This window comes from Haemaphysalis longicornis, unplaced genomic scaffold, assembly GCF_048455015.1.
Source record: "Haemaphysalis longicornis isolate Haplotype H1 unplaced genomic scaffold, Haemaphysalis longicornis Haplotype H1 scaffold_1, whole genome shotgun sequence".
In the NCBI taxonomy this organism is placed as follows: Eukaryota; Metazoa; Arthropoda; class Arachnida; order Ixodida; family Ixodidae; genus Haemaphysalis; species Haemaphysalis longicornis.
In genome coordinates this window covers 393857460-393880620 of record NW_027526203.1, presented here as the reverse complement: position 1 = coordinate 393880620, position 23161 = coordinate 393857460, and the positions used below count along the sequence as shown (strand labels likewise).

Sequence of the window (23161 nt, the reverse complement as noted above, 5' to 3'; positions counted from 1 at the left end):
GAGAGCTGACACGGAAACTAGCTTGAATTGTAATCTTGGACATCGTCCAATCACAGTAGCACATCGCATGGACATCACTGCATTAGTTGGTACGACCGCCGCAGACCGCCCATGGTAGTTTTTCTTCTTCAAGGCTTCATAAAATAAATATCGCCTTGTCGACCGGGTAAACGATGATAAATGGGTTTATTGGAGCCAGTCTACGTAATGCAAGCAAACACAGAAGCTTGACAAATTCACTTCCGTGTCCCTTTAAGTGGAGGGGCAAGAGTGTGATGCGTTCGCAGTAGTAGGGGAGTAGGAATAGATGCGGGAGAAGGAGGAGTCCATAGAGGAGATACTATAAGGGCTGGGGAGAAATGGGCGGGGAATGGAAAGGAAGAGGAATAAGAATAAAAGAGGGTGGGGGGAATAGGAGAAAGAGAGGATGAGGAGTAGAGCACGAGAGGGAACGAGAGAGGATGGGAAAGACATCGCGCGAGGAAAGATGGAGGAGGGCGGAGTTATTAGAGGGAGAGATCGGAGGATAGGGGACGAGAAGGGGAAGAGGCGTTACCTGCAAGGTCGACGAAACATTATAGTCTTTCGACGTCCTTTGCAGAGAAACAAACAGATTTTTTTTCGGCATTGCTTTCTTACCGGCTCGTAGTTCAAAACAATCCGTTACAAATTAAAGCTCGGTGTTAACTGATACCAAGCGCGCCGGCCCTAATTTGCTTCTCTTTTTTGTGCGTGGTTGCTGAGCGCGCCACATAACGCGCTAAATGTGATACCTTTCAACGCACACCCGTGGTGTTATTTTGACACATTTACGGTATCCCGCTTGTACACTCCTCGTGTGAATATATTGTACATGGAAACAATACGAAAAATTGTCGCGGCACTTCCCATTCTTACTGAACCAAAATGAGAAAAATACACACACACGCGCGCACACAGAGAGAGAGAGAGAGAGAGAGAGAGAGAGAGAGAGAGAGAGAGAGAGAGAGAGAGAGCTTTAATGAATGTTCTGTACGTTAGACCCACGATCGGCGGGGCTTGCTATTCAAATGGTGGCGTGAACATAGTGAGGCGAAAAAAGAAAAAAAGGATAAAAAGTATATGTAAACAACGAATAAGAGGCCGAATAAAATGAAATAAAAACAAGCGTACAAAGAAATCGCGATACCAAGAAAAAGCTCTGAAAGAAAAAAGAAAATACACCTGTAAGTATAAGGGCAGCAAGAGCATCACTTCCACAGCCGTGCCCATTTTTGGTCCATTGAACACGCAAAAGGCCTCACTCTCTCGACGTCTCGTCCTGGCCAGTATCAGAAGATGATCTTTCTTCAAACGTTGCGATACTACGAGTCGACTGAGGGCGTAACGGAGGATACGCGAAAAGAGCAGCTCTTTTGGAGCGTATTCCAGCGCCAACGAGTCTCCGGCTCGCGCAAACGAGTTTGCAAAGAAAAAAAAATTAAGAGGTTCCGCAGCGTTTAGTACATATCTAGGAGATTTGTCCGAGGTCTTTCGCCAACACGAAACGTAGTACAGACAAGCGGCTTGGAAAGAGCTGACGATGTCTTCGGCATAGGAATGGCTGCGCTAGATGTACTGTCGTAATCTAGTTAAGGTCTATCAGAATCAAGGTTTGTTTAGCGCGCGCACAGCGACGAACCAATAAATGCGTTTTTCAGGGAGACCGGCCACGGAGTTTTATCGGCGCACGCAAGACAAATACGGCTGAGGACAAACCCAAATTGGATGTCGTGCGGAAACGTACGCGTCTCCTATGCTGATCGGCAGCAAAGCAAAGTTGCCCCGTTCGTTATAAAAGCGGACTGTTTCCTCAGACGAGAAGCGAGTATATATCTTGGGCGCATGTTTTCGTTACCCTTCTTTTTCGCTTGGAGTTTGACACCCGTGGAAACGGTTGCTCGAAAACTCTTAGCGCCCGTGGCAACGGCGGACGTTGCACCAGATCTCAGCTGTCCTGCCGCCCACGTTGGCCATCTCGCGGCCTGTCTGGGATTATTGGCTCTTCGCGCACCCCCACCGTCAGGGCAGAATCAATGATCTTCGAAGCTGGGGGCACTTTTGAAGCGTCTGCCTTGTGTCGCAAGCACTTCGGGTTCCCACGGATCGCGACTACAAAAACACGGGCTCAGGCGATAAAGATACTACCCCTAGCTTGCATAAATAAGGCCGCCGGTAAGTAACATCGCGAGACGTGGGCAGAGCTGCACCTTAAGCCGCGGGGCCTACCTGTATCGAGCAGCGCTTCGGCCGAGGTCAGCGTGCTTGCGTATAGCTTTACGGCGTTGCTGTGGCCCAGGCTGTTGACCCCGTACAGAACGATGAAGTACTCGGTGCGCGGCTGCAGGTTGCGCACGCTGAACACCGGCTGGTTGCTGCTCACGTTCAGGACCTGCGACGGCTGTTGGCTGCTGTACAGCTCGAGCACGTACGTCGTGTTCAGGCTCGCCGAGCCGCGAGCCGTGGGAAGGGGCGCGGCGGCGGAGGCCGGCGCGGCCTCGCCCGTCCAGCAGGTCACCCCCAGCGAGGTCTCGGTCAGGTTGCAGATCTGGCAGTTGTGCAGCTGCTCCGGGGGCTCTGCGCGGCGAACGATGCACTGATTCACACGCTACTCGGGAAGCTGGGGAAATCCGCGGCACCGGAAACGAGCAAATATTTCAGGGAGGCAAATCACGCGACAAACCGCGCGGTTTGCCGCCCAAGCCAAGCTGCGCGCAAACAAGGGCTGAGAGCCGCCGAGTTTAAAACGAAACTAAGATGCACGTGAAGCTTAGTGTGGTGAAGAGAACATTTGTTAGGGTCATATCTAGGTCATGGGGACCTGTCTTATGGTTCAACTCAGCATCTGGCAGTTTTTTTTTTTTTTGTTAGCGTTACCCTTCTCGCATTTTTCTTGCTTTCCTTTGTATACTTCTTATTCCGTAGCATGTCTTGGCGAAGGGCAGATTATTGGCGCGGAATGTTTTGTGTCACTTTTTGATGCCGTTTTTACGTCACAGGGACCACCCCGCTGTAAAACACTGCTTACGTAGCAGTTAAACTTGCCACATACGAGCACGGATGGCACGGGTCAGACATGTCAGCGCTGTATAGCTTGTAGGAAACGTTTGAGGTAACGGATAAGTACATATTCGAAGGTAGCAGCATTATTTTAATTGCAGGTCCACATTAAATTTTTTTTTACCAAACCAAATTAGAACGCGCACATATGGATTAAATTTTGTTCCATAAGGCGGCCGTGTAACTGCAGAAACAGAAGAAGAGTGAAAGAGGCTGCCTTCCGCTATCAGCCGCAAAGCGCCGCCAATGAGTCGCTCCTGTGATTTAGGCAGCATACATTCGGTCAAATACGTCCGTTTGACATCTCAAACTGTGCGAGAAAAGCAAGCTGTGACTATTAATGACAGAAAAAAAACAGCGGTTGATTCTTCTGTTGTAGGAATAGGTAAAACACGAAAGTGAAATGTGCAGCGAAATCTGCAGCTGAACATGATTTGCGGGTCGGCGGCGCTGTCTTGTGGGTGTGCTTGGAGAGCGACATCCTGTTCGCGGGTCTCTTGGGTAAAGGTGTACTGGCGTCATTTCAGTGACAGATGTGACGTCAGTGAAATCTTCGTGTATCCCGGCGTAAAACACTTTTGTGTTAAAATATAAAGCCCGAATGCGAACAACCCCAAGTATACCGTACTCTTCAGGTTGCTTCACCGCAAGAAGACCCTGTGTGCAGGGGTGCACCATTTACAGGTCGCTTGCTTCGTTGTACTGGCGTCATTTCCGTGACGGATATGACGTCACTGAAATCTTGGTGTATCCCGGAATAAAGCACTTCCGCGTTAAAAAAAACCCACAAAATGTAGCAAGCTGTCAGTGCTATCCGCAAGAGGAGTTCTGCTGACGTGGCGCATTCCACGCCGCACACGTAAGTGCTGCACATGCCCTGAAAATGCTCAGTCGGATATTGTGGCTCGCAGTCGCTCATGGTGCTTTTGGTGGCTCTGCACGCGTACCCTGGCCTTTTTATTTTGCTTCTCTTTCTTTCGTTTCCTATTGTCATCAGTTTCTCTCTTAAAAAATGTTTCGCGGCCCACTGGCAACTTTATTTCTTCGATAACTTTCCTTTAAATAGCCCACCCTCCCTTTCTCCCGCACAGGAACCCGGTAAACCTCCTCACCTTGGCCGTGTCTTCACACCATGCAGTGGCGTGGGCTGAGCAGCCAGGTCATATCTTTTTTATTCCCAAATGAATAAGAAAAAGTGAAAAAAAAAATAAAAATGAAATTTACAGGTATGAAAACTCCATTATCTGAAACAGCGAAACTAATTATATACAAGAAAATGTTTAAACACAAAAAGCGTCGCGCCCGTAACAAAAAAGAACGGTATATATAGGCTGTGTCCGCAAAAAGTCGGAAGAAAGTGAAAGTGAGGAAGGCGAAGAACAAGAAAAAATGGCGACATCCGTGCATATACGTACTTACCTCCCACGCACCAATCTTCGACAACGCACGGCGGCGGCGCGCAAAAACGGAGGCGGAAAAATGAACGAAGGGAGCAAGTATAGCGAGATTACGACACCGCAAATGACCCCACTTTCCGGCAAAAAGTGTATCACTGCCGTCGCAGCCATACTTTTTAATTCTCCGCCTTGCGTCAAGGCCCCCGTTTGACTCTCTATGACCAAAAAAAAAAAAGGAGAAAAAAAATGCCGTTCGGAAATGAGCGCAGCCGTGTGAGGTTTTTCTCGCCCTCGCACGGTTTGTTAAGCGGCACGGCGTTGTGAACAGGCGCAGAAGGAACAGATAAAGACCGAGTCGGAAACCGATGTCTGCATTCTCCTTGGCCGCTCGCACAATGGTCTCCCCCCGGCAGCCGCAGATGAGGGAAGACGGAGGAAGAGAATACAAGCATTAAACGGTGCCCCTTATCGGTTCGATATTGCGGCTTCGAAATGTACACGGACGCACTAGCAGGTCCGCCAAGAAGGCGGCAGCGCGCGGGACAAAAGCAACGTTATTCTGTGCCAGTGACGCCGCCGCTTCGGCCCCGATAAGGTGCGGCGGCTGCCGCAGGAAATAAGTGGTCGTCGCAGTGCCACCGCAGAGCACGCCTAACGCGTTTGCATGAGGGAACATGCATAATTAATGGCGGCTAAAAGTCCGGCCTGCAGCCCGGCCCGGGCTGGCCACGCCTAAACACCGCCAGCGACGCAATCTTCGAACGGAATCCCACAGTTATGCTCCCTCGCCTGTGCTGCGTATTGCGTGGGTGTGTGTGGCTTCGCCCGCACAGCTCAATTCTGAGCTTCATTGAAGCCCGGCGCTGGAATATGCGCAGGTTAGGCGATGCGCTTCCGTGTGTACCATACCGAGTTTATTGCACCACATGCCTAACGGCCGTCGCATTCGTCTTCACAGTGCTATGATACAAAAAAGCAAGATGCTGGGAAGGGGACGGCAGAAGTGAAAACCCTCCGCCTATTCTCCTATTTCCGCTGTCGCCTAATTTACAAGCATGCAGCGCCGAGTAGTGTGTTGTGTTCTCTAGTAAATTTCCTTCATATAGCATGAGCATTCTTCGCTAGGTAAAGGTGGTCAGTATGAAAATTACTTTCACTCAAACCGTATCGTGAAATTAAGGCAGTGAGAGGTAACGAAATGTTCAATTCATTCAAAATTTTCAAACTTATAGGATTGAACGTGTCTTATGCACATACACATAGAGGCGCACCGTAGTTGGTGGCTGCGAATAATTTTAGAACGCATAGGGCTCTTTAATTGGCAACTATCATGCTGGACAGGTCGGGCTCTGCTTTTACCCTCTCCATTAGGAAAGCAGCTCGGTTTTGAACTAGAGACATTGTTTGCGTGTAGCCTGAGCACGAACCCTGAGTCACCGCACTGGGTACTTTGCCCCGCTTCTTTGAATGCTGTAACCTTTCTCCCCCCAAAAAACTTCGACGGGTACGAGGTTTTTATGACCACACAAAGGTGGCTCCCCCAGGGGCGCATTAGGCGTTTTCAGCGGACAAAGAACGAGACCCGCCTTTAGGCCTCGCAATATCTTGTTTCGGCGCATTCGAACTGCCAAGCTGAAAATTTTTGTACCCTGGATACCAATATGGGTTCCAGCAACACGATACATTAGATTTTTATGGGGTCACCAGTGCAGATGTGACATTCTATACCACGTGGGCGTTATGTCACAGGGATCCTGCTGAGCGCTGCGCTGCATTTCGCATTTTGGTTCGTTACTTCGGCAAATGTTTCGCCTTTCTCGAATTTTTTTCTTCAGAAGTTTGCCCCGCTCAAGCAAACTTTCCCACTCTTAGTATTTTTTCGCTTGCCGCAACGCTGCACTTTGCATCAATAATATTGCTGACGGTCATTGCACTGAAGGAGGCCTTACAAACGGCTGCGCATTGAGGCAAGACAACGAGGAAAAACGCAGCGCACAACTTGTCGCAAGGGAAAGCAAAAAGGCGACGTTTTCCGCCGCAAAACTGTCGGAACATCGTAATAAAAAAAAAGGAAATAGAAAGAGAAAAAAGAAATAAAGGCTGTTTCAGTCTCTCTTTTTATTTTCTTCCTTACAAGGCCGAAAAAGTCAGAAGCGGGACAAAGATGAATAAAAGAGAAGGACGGCTGCGATCAAGGTTGGGAATCAGAGCAAAGCCAACAAACACGAGCCGACGCGAAAGAGCCCAGCGTGGTAGCAATGGATGGGCAAATAAAGAAATAAATGAACGGCGCCAGCCGTAAAACAACACAGGCCCCGCCAAAAACAGGGGGCCAGTTCGAAACGGCAGGCGAGCCGCGATCGGCCGTGCCCAGAATCGGTTGACAGCAACGAGCTCGAGGCGCACGTTGACGGCCGACGTGATCAGTAAAACAATACCTTCACCAGCTGTTGATGTCGTTTTGATGCAGGTTATAATTTATTTGGCCTCGCGCGACCACCGCCGCGGGACAAGCCCGGCGCGCCGGAGGGCCTCTGGCGCGTTTAAAGTTTCCGCTTCTGCTGAGCTTTGGCCGCCCTTAACAAGGCCCGCGCCGGCAACCCCGCCCAGGTCCGGTTTCGCGGCCCAGTTCTTTATGGGTTCGCCGACGTCAGCGAGTGCCACTCGCCGGCCGCCACGCTCAAATATACGGCTCTCCCAGGTTGACAATCTCCCAGACGCCGGGCTGCGGACCGCTGACTCCGCACGCGTCTGCTTTGTGCGAGCCCGGTGCATAGCAAAGCGCCGCTACACGCCCCGGGACGGCTGCAGCTGATGGCCGTATACACGCGGGCCACCCTCGAACACAACAACCCCCACCGCGGCCGAACGAGGGGCCACCCCGAGTGTTCACTCGGCACTCCCGGCGGCGGAACTCCGTGCGAAGAGAAAAAACGAGGACGAAAACAGGCCTAAAGAAGTGCAGCCCAATGTAGTGCGGTGAGCTAGCGTCAACAAGGCTCTAATAAACATTCTGTTGAGGCAACGTCTTGAAGCGATGCGCTGCCGCTCACTCTTGTACTGATGATCCCCCCGGGCCTCCGGTAGACAAATGGCTCAATGAGATGGCCTCAGCTGATTTTGTGAGAACTCGTGTCTACGTGAAATTCGTAATGCAGAGTATATACCCGCTAAGAAGGGAGCGTTTTTCGGTTTCTGAAAAGCTCTCCTAACCATATATACATGCTTGAAATGTAACGCATACAAACCCCATTTATTAATGGAAAGCAGCCAGAGTGCGGAACTGAAAGAATTTGAAGGTGCAATGCCGTTTGCCGACTCGGGGGCGTAGAGCGACGCGCAGCAGTATCGTCACCAGCGGAGAGCGGGTGTCAAGAATGAGAGACCCCACCTTCCAGATAAGCTTCGGGGACGATTGTAAGAAACCTGGGACAGACAGCTTTGCGTGTCACCAGAGTAGAGTGAAGTGTGAGAGAGCGGCTTCTCGAAGATCTGTATTCTAGCATCCTACCGCGAAATATTTCAGAGATTGGAATGCTCTTACATTGAAAGAGCCGCCTAGAGAATTTTATGCATGCGAGGTTTCTCTGACAGTGAGCAAACGTCCTTTTCACGAAATTGGAAGCGCAAAGTTTTTGTTTGCTTAGCCGGCGCGTTACGCGCGCACTTTTTGCTTCACAGAATTTTTTTTCGGGTGCTCCTCCAAGCAGATAATTTCTTACACAGAAAAGGAGACAACATTGAGCATTTCCAAGCGATATTCTCGCAGTATAAGTGCATAGCTGCAGCTATTCTGGAGCGCTGGTATTCCTGACAGAAAGTGTAAAACACGGAAGTTAATAAACAACAACATAGTGCTTTAATGCAACAGTGGAGAAGCCCTGAAGTGATCGAAAACTTGTTTAACGAAGGCGTTTTTCTTTCGATTGACCGGGGAGTTGATTGTAATTTTTTTGTACAGTTAATTTTCCCTCCGCGAAAACTGCGTTTTGAACGGACGTCAAGTTGTTTCCTATTTATTAGTTTGTTATCGTTTTCTCAAGTGATTTTGTTTAACTTTTCATTTTAGGTCTCCTTGCCATCACCGGTTTTAATAATTATCAATTTATGTGTTCGTTCTCGCGTGATATGATGTGTGACATGTTCGTAGTTTATGTTACTGAAGCGGTAGCAGCGAAGAGTACATTCCTCTCGAGCTTGACATCGTAATTAAAAAGTCTGGAGTGCTTTTCGTTGCAACTGCGTCTGGAAAATTATTGGAAGATCCATTGGCGGAGCTTTAAAGGGACCCTGCAACAGTTTCGATAAGCGCTTTCACTGTTTCCTTCGCGTCTGGAACCACTGTGAAAGCTATAATTATCGCCAACGCGGAGCGGCACTGTGGGATTTGCTTGTCGCACCAGATACGCCTTCCATTTCTGCTTCGTTTTTGTGGATTTTTTTAAGTTGCTATAGAAAAGCGTTCATTGCTGCAACTGAAAGAAAACCGGGCAACAGCCGCTACGTGGCCTTAGTGACGTAATTCGAGCCGCCGAAAGAGAGAAGAATCTTTTGAGCGAGTTTACAAGTTATCTGATGGGCATAAAGCAGTAATTTTTGGCTGAGGCACTTTGCGAGCCCCCAATCTCAGTACTGGGTGTATTGGGTGACTATGGTGTGCAAGCATTTAGGATTGCAAAAAAAGTTGAAAAAAGTGTTGCAGGGTCCCTTTAAAGGAGTACTGACACTTAATTTCTCGCTTTCAGTTTTTATGCTGTAAAGAATACCTATTGGCCCAGTAATTACGAAAATCGAACCGAAAGCCGTCAGCCGCCAACATAGAATTAATTATAGCACGTTTATTGCAACCAGTTTCAAATTCGGTCACCGCGCGGGAAAATGGCCGTTCGAAGGACAGCCTGCATGCGGGCCAGTCTTACGTCACGGTCTCACCCGTGACGTCAGGAACGTTCGCCGCATCGTCTGCTACGATTGCACATGGTCCGCACTCGCCCGCGCAGTCGACATGTCGTCTGAATCGTTACTCTCGGATGAGTCGCTGCCACTTGACAGACAGACAGACAGAACAACTTTATTTGGCCAGGCGATTAGGCCGGCGATGTCTTCGCCGTCGAACGTTTTTTAATATCACTGCGGCTGGAACCGGCGCAGACCGTGATAGCAACAGCTTGTCGCCACTCTTCTAATCAATCTGATCGTGTAAAAGAAGTTCCACATGCGAGAAAGTAGATGTTAGTGTGGTGAAAAATTGTGCTAGGGGTTGTTATCAGCACTTAATTTAAAAGTCGCGTTCAGATATTTGCCGCGATTGTAAGCCTACGCTGACCGGCAGTGGGCAGTGGAGGTTCGGCGCTGCGACCCAGCACTGCCGGCACTGCGGTGCGGCGAGCGGCCGAAAGATGGCGCCACCTGCGCGCTAGAATCATAACAGGCCACGGCAGATGTCTTGGTCACCGATCGCTGAAACGGGAATTATCGCCAAAATAAAGCTACATATGCGAAAAAGGGCATGATAGTGTGGTGAAAAGTTGTGTAAGGGATGGTCATTCGCAGTTGTACAGATACCGGGGATGAAATATTCGTCACGATACTAAGCCTAAAGTTCCCAACACCCAAGCTGACCCGAGCAATGCCGAGTCCGCTGGCTTGGGCGACAGTTCTTGCGGCCGCCGCCGCGCACAAACTCAGTCCACGTTTAGCGCTGCATGTCTTCGCGTAGAAAATAATGCATCTTGGCGTCGTCGTCGATTTGCTCGTACAGGCTTCCACGAGCAGTACTTCGCATTCCGCGAGCTTGCCATAGCAAAACTTGGGCGAGCTCGGCGACACGCACCGCCGCGTCGCCGCGGTGCGCAGTTTTCGGCACCAGTGCAACAGAACACCATGCGCCGACCACGAACTGAAGAGCAATTGTCGAACACGCAAAGTGCGCAAAGTTTACAAGCATTGCTCACACAGGTACACCCACGTATCCTGCCCAAGCGAATATCACTGACAGCAGCAGCGCAGGATATCGTTTCGGTCCCGAAAACGACTATATGACGTCACCCTGAACCGACCAGAAACGCCGGCCAATGTTTCGTCACGCCGAAAGCGATTTCGCTAGTGCTGCCGATTTGTGGAAGCTCGCTGCCGGGACAATCAAAATCGATTTTAGATGTGATTCCGGCCTCGAATCGCTGCAAAAATTTCTGTGAGGCCTCTGTACAAACTACTGAAGCCAATTATATCATTTTTTAGGCGTCAAAATTTGGTGTCAGTACTCCTTTAAGAATGCGGGAGCATATCATCCCTCTCCGTGGGGAACTTGAGGCTCAGCTTGATGCGAACGCCTTGCTCCGGCTTTTGAAGCGAGCAACACGGCGTTTTTCACACACCCCTCACAAACATACACACTGCCAACCGGGCTTTGCGTTATAGCCATCTCAGTGGCGCATTTTGCTCGCTTTAGCAGCGGCATTGGCAGCCTGTCACTCTTTCAGTTGTTCACCAGCATGGGAATTTGGTCCACGTCATTCCCATTCGTTCCTTTTTGCCGCCTTCTCAGCCCTGAAATCACTACACACTCCATTTACAACACGTACAAGTGGAGATGCGACAGGTCGGCATGCCTTGCGACGGGCGCATCGGGAGGAGAGAGGGGGACAGCCGCGCTTCAACTTGACGTCTCCCTAGCAGCTATATAGGTCAGTAGTAATGCGAACGCAGCGCCGCACAGCCAATGCCGCCACCGGCTCGGCTCACATCACGCCCTCTCTGAACGCGCTGTGTCGTTTTCTATTCTTCTGTCGCTCTCTATCCGCGCATAGAGAGTTTGCCAATATGCAAACTCTCAATATGCAAAATGTTTGCCAATATGCCAGATCCATTGCCCACGTGATAAAAAATTTCCCCGCATTTCCCCGAGGGGAAGAATGTGAAAGTGCGAATGCAGGAGTTGAATTTGCGCGGTTCGGTAATGTTCGCGAAAGAGAGATCACACACACACACCCACAACTACAAAGAGAGAAAGATGCATTTATTCACAGACACCTATTTGTGTTGTCGTTGTACTTGATTGCTAGAGCGGATCTCAGCTTTGAAATTTCGTGTCAGTACTCGTTTAAGCGGGTGCATTAGCCCTTCTCACGCCCGATTCCAGGCCAATCCCCCCCGTGGGTATGTGCCATGCACAGACACCTATTTGTGTTGTCGTTGTACTTGATTGCTAGAGCGGATCTCAGCTTTGAAATTTCCTGTCAGTACTCCTTTAAGCGGGTGCATTAGCCCTTCTCACGCCCGATTCCTGGCCAATCCCCCACGTGGGTATGTGCCATGTCAGCGGCCAGGCAGCGCGCGCCCATCTCCCCCCGTTGCCAAGGAAGACGAGGAAATTCCTGGCCAATCCCCCACGTGGGTATGTGCCATGTCGCCCATCTCCCCCCGTTGCTAAGGAAGACGAGGAGCGCGCGCACCCGCAGCTGTTGCTATGTGGACGGACGGCGGTCAACGGAATTCAGGGTCGCTTATAAAGTGCATTCGCACTTAAAAAAAATTCTCCCGCATTTCCCCGAGGGGGAGAATGTGAAAGTGCGAATGCACGGTTGTCGGCCCGCTTGCGGCGCTTGCGCTCGGCCCCCGCAGCCCACCGCCTCGCCGCCTTCTCTTCCATCTCTTCCATCGGGTTTGTAGTATCACGTGTACACCACGCAGTTATCAAGCCGCTATAACGCCGCTGAGTCGCCAACGCACGCCGCTGACGACGTAGTTTCAATGCGTTAAAGATATAAGGCGCGTCACTAACACTGATGTCAGCGTCGTGTCCGTGGCTTGGTCGGTAGAGCGTCGCGCAGCGGCCGCAAAGTCATCGGATCGAAACCTGGCGCCGGATGCTGTTTCTTTTTTAAATATAGAGGAGCACTGCGGACGCCGCCGCCGCCGGCGGTGGATGGTTTGGGGTCGCTTATAAAGTGCATTCGCACTTAAAAGGAAATCTTGTGGATGAATTTGAATTGCGGCGGCAACAGTCGTTGTGGCACCTGCATACGCGTGCTATATTAGCTGGTAATGCAGCTGCCCATCTCGCCCATTTCTGCTTGACCATGATGGCATAAAGAAAATCATAATACAAAATGAACAATGCAATGGGTGGGGGCAGGATAGCGTACGAAAAGCACTGCTGGCGAGGAGTGGTAAACTTTAGACTGAACCGTACCTTACGCTTGCGCTCAGTGCGATGCAAAGGAAGCGTATGCACTCTCTTCTTCGCCATTCAAAATGGCCAATGCTGCCTCGCTGCCTTCTGTGCGCCCTAGAGGAACTAAATAAAATTTCAACGTTGGCAGCGCGTTTCGTAATTACTTTTTCTAATAACGTCCATAGCTGCCGCCGCAAATTCGCGTCACGTTCTATATATGCGTATCATATTGAGTTTTAGCTGACCGCTTTCCATGGTGCGCTCCGCTCCGATAGCAAGCGATAGCGCAATTGCGCATGCGTGGCGCGGTTGGCCGCGAACGGCATTGGCTCCGGTTGCGTTGAGCGGGCCGCCGATACCTGAGCGGACCGTCGATAACGGTCAGCTAAAACTCTCTATCATTCGGGGTTTAATGCGTTGAAGCAACACCTCGGCGGTGAAGCACGCCGTAGGGGAGTGCTGCAGATTATTTTAAATGCAGAGCATTTCTTTAACTCGCGATGTCACCCGTTCTAGGCGTCCGTAGTAGTCCGCATCGCTCGCAGGTGCGCACTCTCGGCGCGATCATGGCGTGATAAAGGCGGGTGTCGGCGAGGCTGGAACGCACTCATCGCCGCGCTCTCTCGTCAGGCCCGCTCCTCCTCGCCTACTCTCCGCTCGCATCGCGCGCTCTCTCCGCGGTCGGTTCGCGCCCAACAGGTGGGGGCGCGCGCGTCGCGGGATCAACAACATCTGTGGCGTGATCGTGACGTCAGCATCACGGGCGCGTGGCGCGGTCGTGGCGTGATAAAGGCGGGTGTCGGCGAGGCTGGAACGCACTCATCGCCGCGCTCTCTCGTCAGCAGTTGCCACAAGTGCAACAACATTAACGTAACGCAAACTACTTAACGTCGTGCGCCCCCAGAAATGCTCTGCATTTGATCGTGCCCCTCGCGAGGGGGATGTTGCTTCCATCAGGAAAACGGCTACCGCTGGCGGCAATCGAACCCGCGTCCTCGGGGACAGCATTTCTTCCACCCGTCGTCTTGTCATCATTCACTCAGTTAGGACGGTGACGCTGCTGAGCCCAGAAACGGCAGCCAAAGGGCTGCGCCCTAAAATAACAGCTTCAACTTTTGACCACCCGGGGATCCTTTAACGCGAGCCGAAACCGCGACACACGGGCATTTCATTTTGTGCGCCCGTCAGAAAAACAGCCACCTCGGCCGGGGCGAATCCGCGTCCTTGGCATAATGGTTAGTGATCGGCCATGAGTGCTTATTCATTATTCATTGTTTTTCCATGTCACCTACTTGTTTTCTTTGCCTCCAATACCTATCGTGCTTTCTTGGGTTCATAATTTCCCACCTTTAATATTTTCAGCTTGAATTCATGGGGCCGGAGCGCCATTCGTTCATCACAAGTTAGTTCGACAAGATGTCGCCGATGCACATATGTTCAGCATCTCGGGACAAGGGATATTTGTTACTAACCATTTCTGAAGAGTTCTTGACCTCTCTGCCAAGCTCACTTGCATGGTTCATGCTGGAGGTAATCGTGTCCTTCGTGCAATATGAAAGAAAAGTGATGTGTTTACAAAGTTCCAGATAGGTGGATGAAATCAGGAGCAACTACACAGGCAACGGCTCTGGCAATTTATCACGCGAAAATCCTCAACGTTTCTGCAAAGTTTTCTACCCCGCCGTGTTGGCTGTGTGGCTAAGGCGTTGCACTGCTGACAAACGAGGACGCGGGTTCGGTCACGGCTGTGGCATCCGTTTTTACGCGTGTGCGTATATGCCTTCACTTTGAAAATTCGCGCCCTGGGTGTGTGTTGTTAAGCCTGTCAATCAAGGGCGCGCGCCATCGGAAAATGAATGTGCCAGTCTTCAAGTCTCGCAAAGAGTTACATCGCTCCAAAGTAGCACGTAACCACACATGTGCCTTGGACAGCGCTGTACGAAACGGCTGATCGACTAAACCATGTCAGTAAGTCGACAAGTGCGATCGATAAACCGCTCAATAAATTTGAAGGGATCGTGCCATCAGAAAATTAATGTACCGGTGTTTTGAGCCATCGGTGTGCGTCGGTGGCATGCAGCTGTCGGTGGTAGTCATGAAAGAGCGTTGCTAGCCGCCGTCATTGTGTCGGACTGTGAAGCCTCTCAGTCAAGGTCATAGACGGGAAGAATGCCGCGTGAGCAAGAAAACGCATTGCTACGCAACACCCAGGATAGACGGCGTGCGGAGCTGCAGGCGGGGGCGTTCGCAGTGCCTCGTCCGCTAGCATGCACAACAAAGCGGCGCCCTTCTCCCCCCCCCCCCCCCTTCCCCCCGTGGCGCACTACTGCCCGCATTAGCCTCGTGGAACGACTTTAAATTCTACGGGTGAGCATGTAGTACGTCCTATCGTTGACGATTCCCGTCACGCGGGTATGAAACTCGCTGGTATAAGTTAGCGGTGCGCCAACGATAAGCTCTGCCGCGCAGCTGTCATGGCGGAACAGTGTGGGTAATTGTGCCGTCCTGAAGTGGGCTACAGAATGACAGAAATATAAATAGTTAGACGAACAATAAGGTAATAAATTACGAGAATAATCGGATAGTAATTTGGCAAGCAATGCCAGGCGAAATGGGAGAAGGTACGGTCGCGCGAAATGCGCTGACTTCGTGGAAGGAACCGGCAACTTCTGAAGGAAGGCCAAAAACGAAAACGCCCGTGTGTCGACAATTCAGCACGTGTAAGGGATCATTGCGCGGTCTCAATTAATCTGCTTCACCGCGCATCATAGCCCAGGCGCAGCCTCGGCCCGTAAAATACCCAAATTAATTTCGTTTACAAAAGTTCCCTTGAATAGTTGGTACTCAAGGGAAGAGGTATAGTGTATGCGATAAGTTGCTTTAATAGAACAATTATCTTAGGTCCTTAAAAGCACGGTGTGTCAGAATCTGTGGGGTATGAGCACAGTTCTAATTATTTTGAGTATCGAACGTAGGACTACACCTTAGGCCTGGTAAAAGGATGATCCACTTCCCCCCCCCCCCCCCCCCCCAGTGATTCCAAACTTCATGTTTTTTCTTCTTGGGGCCATGCGATTGCCAACACTGCTTCTACATGACTCGCACATCTCATGGCAATAAAGGTTGAGACATATGTCAACATGACTGCCTGATGTCTAAATAGTACAAGTGAGAGGCTTCCACCGCGTTCCACAAGAGCCAAGCCGTTGCTCTGTATAAGTGAGTGCTTTTTTTCATGAAGGTGAAAAATTAAACCGATCTAGCGCTTTGGGCACATTTTAAAGAGCCCCAAGTAATCTGTGGACTTCCACTATTGTGCAAATCAGAGATTATTTGTAGCTTCGCTGCCTAACACCCCAACCTGAAAAAAAGAAATGTGATCAAAGGAAATAAATTATTCGTCTCTTTCCTAAACGGAAAGACATAACACGCGAAGCTTGATGGTAAACACGTAATGCATAAAGACAACTGAGGTCTTTGTCGCTTGTGAGCCTCTACTTCCGCCTGACAAACTGCGGGGACCTCACGACGCTCACGATTACGCTCACGAGCTCGTGCCTGCACAACCACCTGCTCTTCGGCCGAACGAATGACCCGTGGCCTGCCCATGCATAGACCGGCGAACGTGAATTAAGGTCATCATTATCATCAGCAGAGCTCTTTAAGGGGGGCTTTACTGTATGGCGCTTAGATCCAACATCACAAGTGCAAGTCAGTTATTTCAACCTTCGTTTGAAGAGTGATACGCTTGACCAAAAAAATTGAGTGCCCTTCCACTCTGTGAAGATGGAAGAGCTGCAAAGCTGGACGCAGTCCACGGAGTGCCCGAAAAAAAAAAAAAACGTTTCTGTGTAATTTGCGATTTGCGATGTAATTTGTGTAATTTGCGATACCAAGAAGGACGTCGGACAGGCCGCAATGGGTCGTTTGATGTCCAAGCTTAAACCTCACACCAGCACAACGGTCATGCCATCAGTGAAGATAAAGCCTATAGCTTCGCGTGCAGCCCCCCCCCCCCCCTCCTCCTTTTTTCACTCCCCACCTGTTTGAGCATCAACCAGTAACCAGTGATGTGCGTATGCCTAAAGTGAATGACACTGGTGAAAGTGTCGCTGTGAAAGCCCTTCAAGCTAGACAAGAAATATTGGCTCACGTCGGCGACCCAAGCGGGCAAGTTCCTGTTGATTCTGTAGAAATTTGCAGCTACTCGGGGAGCTGGAACTTGCGGCCGCAATGGCGGCGGCAGCGGCTTTTCTTTGTTGTCGCGCGCATTCGCACTTCTGTGAGGTGCGACACTCCTTCAATTCCCGCTCTTCTTCCTTTGTGCAAATGACATGCGTCCGTCCCCTCGCGCGTCAAACCCTGCAAAGTCTCGATCTTTATTCTATCGGTCAAACATATCTGTTTCCTTCCCTCGTCAGGGCCATTTTACTGACACTACAACGCACCGACCCAAACCCAAAACGCTCGGCCGTGGAGGACAGCTGACAAGTCGCATCCAGCCGTGAGACTCCCACGTTTAAATCTCCCGACAGCACGAAGTGCGTGTCAACGGTACGGGCATGAAGTATAGCTGCGTGTGCCCACCCCCTCCTTCCAGCCTCAAACCGTGAACGCATCAACCGGCGAACGGTGATTAGGTGCTTCGGCGCGAAATGCACCGGTGAAAATGTCGCTCAGAAAGCATTTCAAACTGAAGAACAATTCAGGGCTGATGTCGGAGTTCCAAGCGGGAAAGTTGTGCTACCGCAACTGCTACACGAGGTAGAATTTCAGGCAGCAACGGTGGCGGCTAAGCGTTCGGCGGCAGCGGCTACGTCGTTTTCAATGAATGAATGAATGAATTTATTGTTAACAAAGAAAGGAAAGACCACCAGCAGGCGAAGTTTGTCTCACCTAAGGGTGGACACCGGAACGCCTTGCTGGTGTGGGGGGTGTGGGGAATGGGGAACACAGTTGTACAGGAAAGGGAAAAGAGAGAGAAGGAGAGGATACATATATACATATATACAGGTCTAACAGGGCATATATATATACAAGCTAAACGCTAAAACACGAAGGCAAAAAAAAAAAGCGCACACACCCATCCATTCGCGCTTCTGTTGATCGTCCGCTATCATATGGTAACAGGGCTACCGCCGTTATCACCCGTATACCCAACTGATGAAGGAGGCATCGGAGGTGGCGAGGGGTATAATAGTTGCGAAAAGGGGTCGGCGGTGGCGAGGAGGATCATAGAAGCGGCGCCGAGTAAATCGGCTACACCGGAATAAAAACTGGGGTTGGGGGGGAGGGGGGGGGAGACATACTGCTTCGCATTAAAAAAACATTGGCGCAGCTTTTACTAGTGGTGCAAGGCTGGAAAAACAGCTGAGCTGGAGGCCCCCCTCCCTTCGTCAGAGACCCGGATGTTGCATCATCATTAGCAGCAGCAGCCCACTAGGTCGACTGCAGGACAAAGGCCTCTCCCATCGACCTCCCATCGACCTCGTCGTTCGAGTCCATCCATTGTTTACCACCACTTTTCCTTACTTAGTCCCTCCATCAATTAATTGGCTTTACCCTCTGGCCTAAACGCTGTGCTGTTAGAAAAAAAGGGGCGTCGGGGATTGTTGGTGGCAATGACCATGAACGCAAATTTAGTTTCGCAGCGACTGTCCGGAGCTCGGCGTTGTTCTCGCGTAGGGTAAGGTGCGCGAAACATGCGCAGGGTTGCGTTAAACGCCAACCTGTCTGGTTTGGAACACGCGCTTGGCGGGAAAACGCGGAAAGCGGTGCCGAGCTCCGTGTACGGCGGCTGTCTTGGGAAGCGCGGGCACCGGCGGCTGCGGCGGCGGCGGCGGCTGCCGCAGGCGTCCAAGCACGGCAGCACTGGAGCCTCGCGCGGTCATCGCTCATCGCGGCTAGATAAATCCCCGCGCGACCACCGAACCGGGACCGCCCGCTTCGGGTCGCCAGAGCCGACGGCAAGCACAACCCCAAAGCAGTAAAGCGAAATAAACGGAGAGCGAAGGAGGCGAAAAAGCAGTCACACAAAGCGCCCAACAAAACTGCCGACACCTCGCAGACGGCGTTTGTAATTCATAATACTTTCACCGCGAACGATGAAGCATTTTTCAGGAGCCCTCGAGCCGGCGCAGGCTTTATCATCGCCTGTTGACAGGGGCTGCGCGCGACGCCCTCCAGTTGAAGGACAGCGCCGCAGCGATTTGGAGCATCTGACGGGACTTTTCGAGCGCTCTTCACGCCCGCAGCCTCGCCCTTGTTCGCCGGCTCTGTTTGCGAATGCGTGATCCGCTCTTGTCACACCGCTCGCCTGCCGGGTGAATAAAACTCCCCTCCCTCTTATTCCTTTTGGCGCGCTGGCCTCTGGGACCGAGCTCGGCGCAGTGCTGTCCAGCTGGCATTCGTATTCGGGGACAATGGTCGTCCAAGTGTCAGTTGGCAAGACTATGGCAGCCGACGCCCCTCTACGAACAGTCTGCGGAACTGAATGCATCGCGTTTGAGAGCCATTGCAGATGGTGTCAGCATTAGGCAACGGCCCCCTTTTTAAAACGCTCGTTCTATAAATATATATACGGCGCGCTGGCACTGAAGGCATTTCCGAAAACAGCTTCTTCATCGAACGCAGAAAAAGAATATATATCGTGGAGAACGGCAGTCAATAGCGCAGCGCACGAGCGTAGGAGTTTAGGCAACGCCGGAACGCGAATAAGGACTTCAAAAACAAACACCGTTATAGTTTGTAAATTCCACCATACTGCACGCAGCAACGCTCAATAGCTAGGAAGTAGGAATAAAATGTGAATCAGATAAGTATTTTCTGAAGAGGAACAGTGGGGCATTAATTAATAGGTGCGGGTAAATGTGTCATGGCGGCACCCGTAAAAAAAGGGGGGGAAATTTCCCAGGCATTTTTTTAGAAAAATCTTTGCGTATCACTTGCGAATCATTATGTACCCCAAAAAAAGAAATATTGCTCATTTAAATACTCGTCTTCTTTGTGGTGAAAACAGCACAGTGCGAGGAAACAGCCATTTTTCTTAGTTCTTAAAGCTCCTATCTTTACGAGGCGCCAAAGCGGTGGGTGGTGACGGCATCTCCATAGCATAAAATTGTGACAACATTGAAATAAGACGGCCTGTGAGCATTTTTCTTGTTCTAGTTCGTCTTTCAACCGTTGTGATAAGATACCTCCATTGGAGTCATCGTTTTTCATCTCGGCGAACCAGTTGAATATACTGAGATGATTCTATGCGGGGTCTGTCGTTAACGTGTCTTAGGATGCTATGGGCTCCGGACAGCGAAGTTTGCCGGGCGAGCGCAGCGCCAGCCGCGGCAGACCCGCGCAACTCTGGGTCGGTCCCGCCGCGCACACCGCCTTCAGCGCCCGTGAACGAAACTTTGAAAAAACGTGCGTCATAACGTTATTTGCGTGTATATATACATCATAGTGCAACGAAGTCATGCAGAAATTTATTATAGTAGGGGGAAGCCTCCAAATAAAACGGGGCGCCGATAAAATGCTGTCGCCTTGCTGCCGAGCCGTCGGTTGACGCAACTTGGAAGCGTGTGTTCAAGGTTTTGCATTCTCCCGCGGATTCTTCTTCTCTCTTTTTTTCGCATAGACGAAGTGTGGTTACTGAATCTTGAAAAGCCCACACTAAGCGAGCGGATTACATGGTGCCGTGGTGTAGGAGTAGCTTGTTAGTAGGCTGGTTAGCAGGTGGTAAAACACATATAAGTGCGCATTAAATTTGGTAACAAAAGGGCCCCCAAACACAGGTATTGCATCGTACATAATTATCATCCCAGCGATTCTACTCTGCTTCATCTAATAGTTCACATGCTTATATCGCCGTTTTAAATACATATAAACACATATGGGGCGGACACTCAACGTTCTCAAATTGGATAGCATAAAATCGCAACCTCTTCTTGCAAAAGAAACAATGAAATTGTTTCTAAGGCACTAAAAAGCAAAGAAAAATGAGATAAGACTTTCCGCAATAAAAGTTGGAAATGTATGAACACAGGACAAAATTTTCGCGCTCGGGGGCGGAGGGGAGGGGGGGGGGGGAGAAGGAGGAGGAGGACAAATTTTATTTATCCCATTCGTTGTGATTGCGGTCACTCCGGACCAGTGAGGGGTGACCTCAGGGAACTAAATTTTTCTGCCTTGACTTTTGCTGCAAAGGTGTTGACGGTAATAAAAGCGCTACTATTTCTTTCTAAGGTCTCACGCCGGACCCGTTGGCGTGGAGAGAAAAGAATACCCGAATACGAATATTCATGAATTTATTCCGATACGCCTTTGGATGTTCTGCCTTCCCCTCCTCTGCCCCCCCCCCCCCCCCCCCCTCCCCGCCTAATAAAATTTCTTGTGATAGCCTTCTCGTGAAGAGTTTCTTTTTTGGGGCGTGTTTTTATGCAGCCGGCGTACGCGGCTACACCTGGAAGCCCAAACGTTTCTTGCCGGAGCGGGCACTTATTAGCGGCAGAACTTTCGCTATACACAAACAAATGCGAATTTCATACTGTTACATGTATGGAGCATCACATTCGGATCAAAGACCCATATGTAACACCCATGTGGTTCAGTTAGTAGTTCTGCAGTCGCAAATTTGCACATGGGTGGAATACCTCACGCGGAAACATCGCGCCACGTCTGATATATTTGCAGACAAAGCCTCCTATTTTGTGGATTGAGCAGTATCAATTACGTTTTCTTTTGAAGGGAAACATGGCGGTCTCGAGAAAGTTTTGCCCGCAGGCAAGCTGTACAAGCGTTTCTTTCCTGGGCACCACGCCTATCCGGACTTTATATGCCTTCCCATACGCGAATTCAACCGCATAAATCCTTCTCCATTCACCTGCACTATGTGGCAGGATTACTGTAAAACCTCTTACTTCGTTTTAAACGCAAAAGGGGCAACTAATATGCTTCATCCGCGCTGCAAAAAGTGGAGCGCTCCCCAGCCCGGAACGTAACTGCTTGCGGGGACCGACCCAGTGTTGAGCATATCTGCCGAAATGGGCGCTGGGTGTCGCGGGCTCGCGTGTCGCCCTCTGGGCGCTGTCCGGCGCCTATAGCCAGCTATAAACCATCTATGACAGCTTCTCGAACACGAGAATTTACACCTTGACAATTGCCTCATCGTCATTTCCGTAATACAATAAATGATGACAGCATGCCTGCGGCAAAAAAGTTTTTAATCGCAGCGCAGCGCACTCAATCGTACGGAGTTAAAGAGTTGTCTCTAAGTGACTAAACGAAAAATAGAAATAAAATGCAGCCCTGCAAATGTTGAAACTCCGAGGAAAACGGCCAAATTAGTTAAAACACCCTGGTCAGAGACGGTTTCGTGGTAATGCTGATTTCTCGAGGAAGAGGTGCAGCTTTCCGGCTGATCGCAGTTCTTTCAGTAGGGATGAATGACTCTGTAGTTATTGAGCAGAATGAAAAAAAAAAAGTTTCGCACAGTTATTCTTGGGAGCGAAGACTTGTTTTATGCGCAATTTCAAGTTTAGTACTTTGCGCGAACAGGTTCCAGAGGCATGGAAACTATCGCATGTATGGGGAACGAATTTTGACCACAAATTACGCAAAAAATGTTCAGTGTCCTGGAAAGTGCCTTTACAGCGGTTATGTCCAAGTCGACTCCTTCATTTATGCGAAATAATACTTTCTTGCAATCCTGAGAGGTCAGAATTTAAAGCTAGATAGCTGGGCACGTACGGATTTTATTTACAATACACACCCTAAAAAATTCCTTGGATCTGTTTTTCCACTACGCACTGAAATGACTAATCGCGGTCTCCAAAGAAGTTAGTTTGAGGACGGTGCCAGGAATACGCGTTTATTCAAAATTAATATCTGTAATTTGGCATAATGAAACGCAAAAAAAAAAACGTACTGCCTGCTTCCCGTTGGCTACATACCAACGCGAAATACAATAGATGCCAGAGTGTCATTTCGTGCTCAGACATAATTTTCTGCAATATACTTCTGTAATCAAGCATACAGAATTTTTTCACTTTTACTGGCATCGCGAGACGTGCACTCTTCGTTTTGTTTTGTTTTTACTCTCCCCTCAAAGCGAAACCGCAGATCTCTCGGCGACGGCGGCATTGCATAGACGGCTCTGCCGTGGGGCATTGCGTTTCACACGGGCAGTGAAACTCTACGCCCCGTGGTTGGGTGTTCGCGCGAAAGGCGCAACCTAAACCTCCGATTCCGGCTTCCCTCTCGGCGCTGCGCTGCCAGCGAACTTTACGAAAATGGCTTGAGACAAGAGAGCGATTGTCTGTCTGAGCGCCCTAAGCGAAGTGTGAATTTTTTTCACGTCTAGTTTTGAAGTCTTTCGGAATGGCTGCGAATATTTATGTTTCTTTTAATCTAAGTGTCAAGCGTGGTGTCTATTTTTAATGGGATCATTATGAAACGCTAACACCCTGTTGTCGCCAAGCTACGAATAAGAAAACGAACGCGTGCTAAAAATATTGGC

General features: G+C 50.1%; 1 protein-coding gene across 1 annotated transcript in view; it reads right to left on the bottom strand.

Annotated features, from left to right (window-relative positions):
- Positions 1-23161, bottom strand: part of LOC144155309 (synaptogenesis protein syg-2-like) — a 659264-nt gene that overhangs the window by 34635 nt on the left and 601468 nt on the right. Inside the window, exon 8 of the mRNA XM_077686657.1 lies at positions 2248-2595. Coding sequence (XP_077542783.1) covers positions 2248-2595 — 348 coding nt within the window. The remainder of the gene's footprint in view (positions 1-2247; positions 2596-23161) is intronic.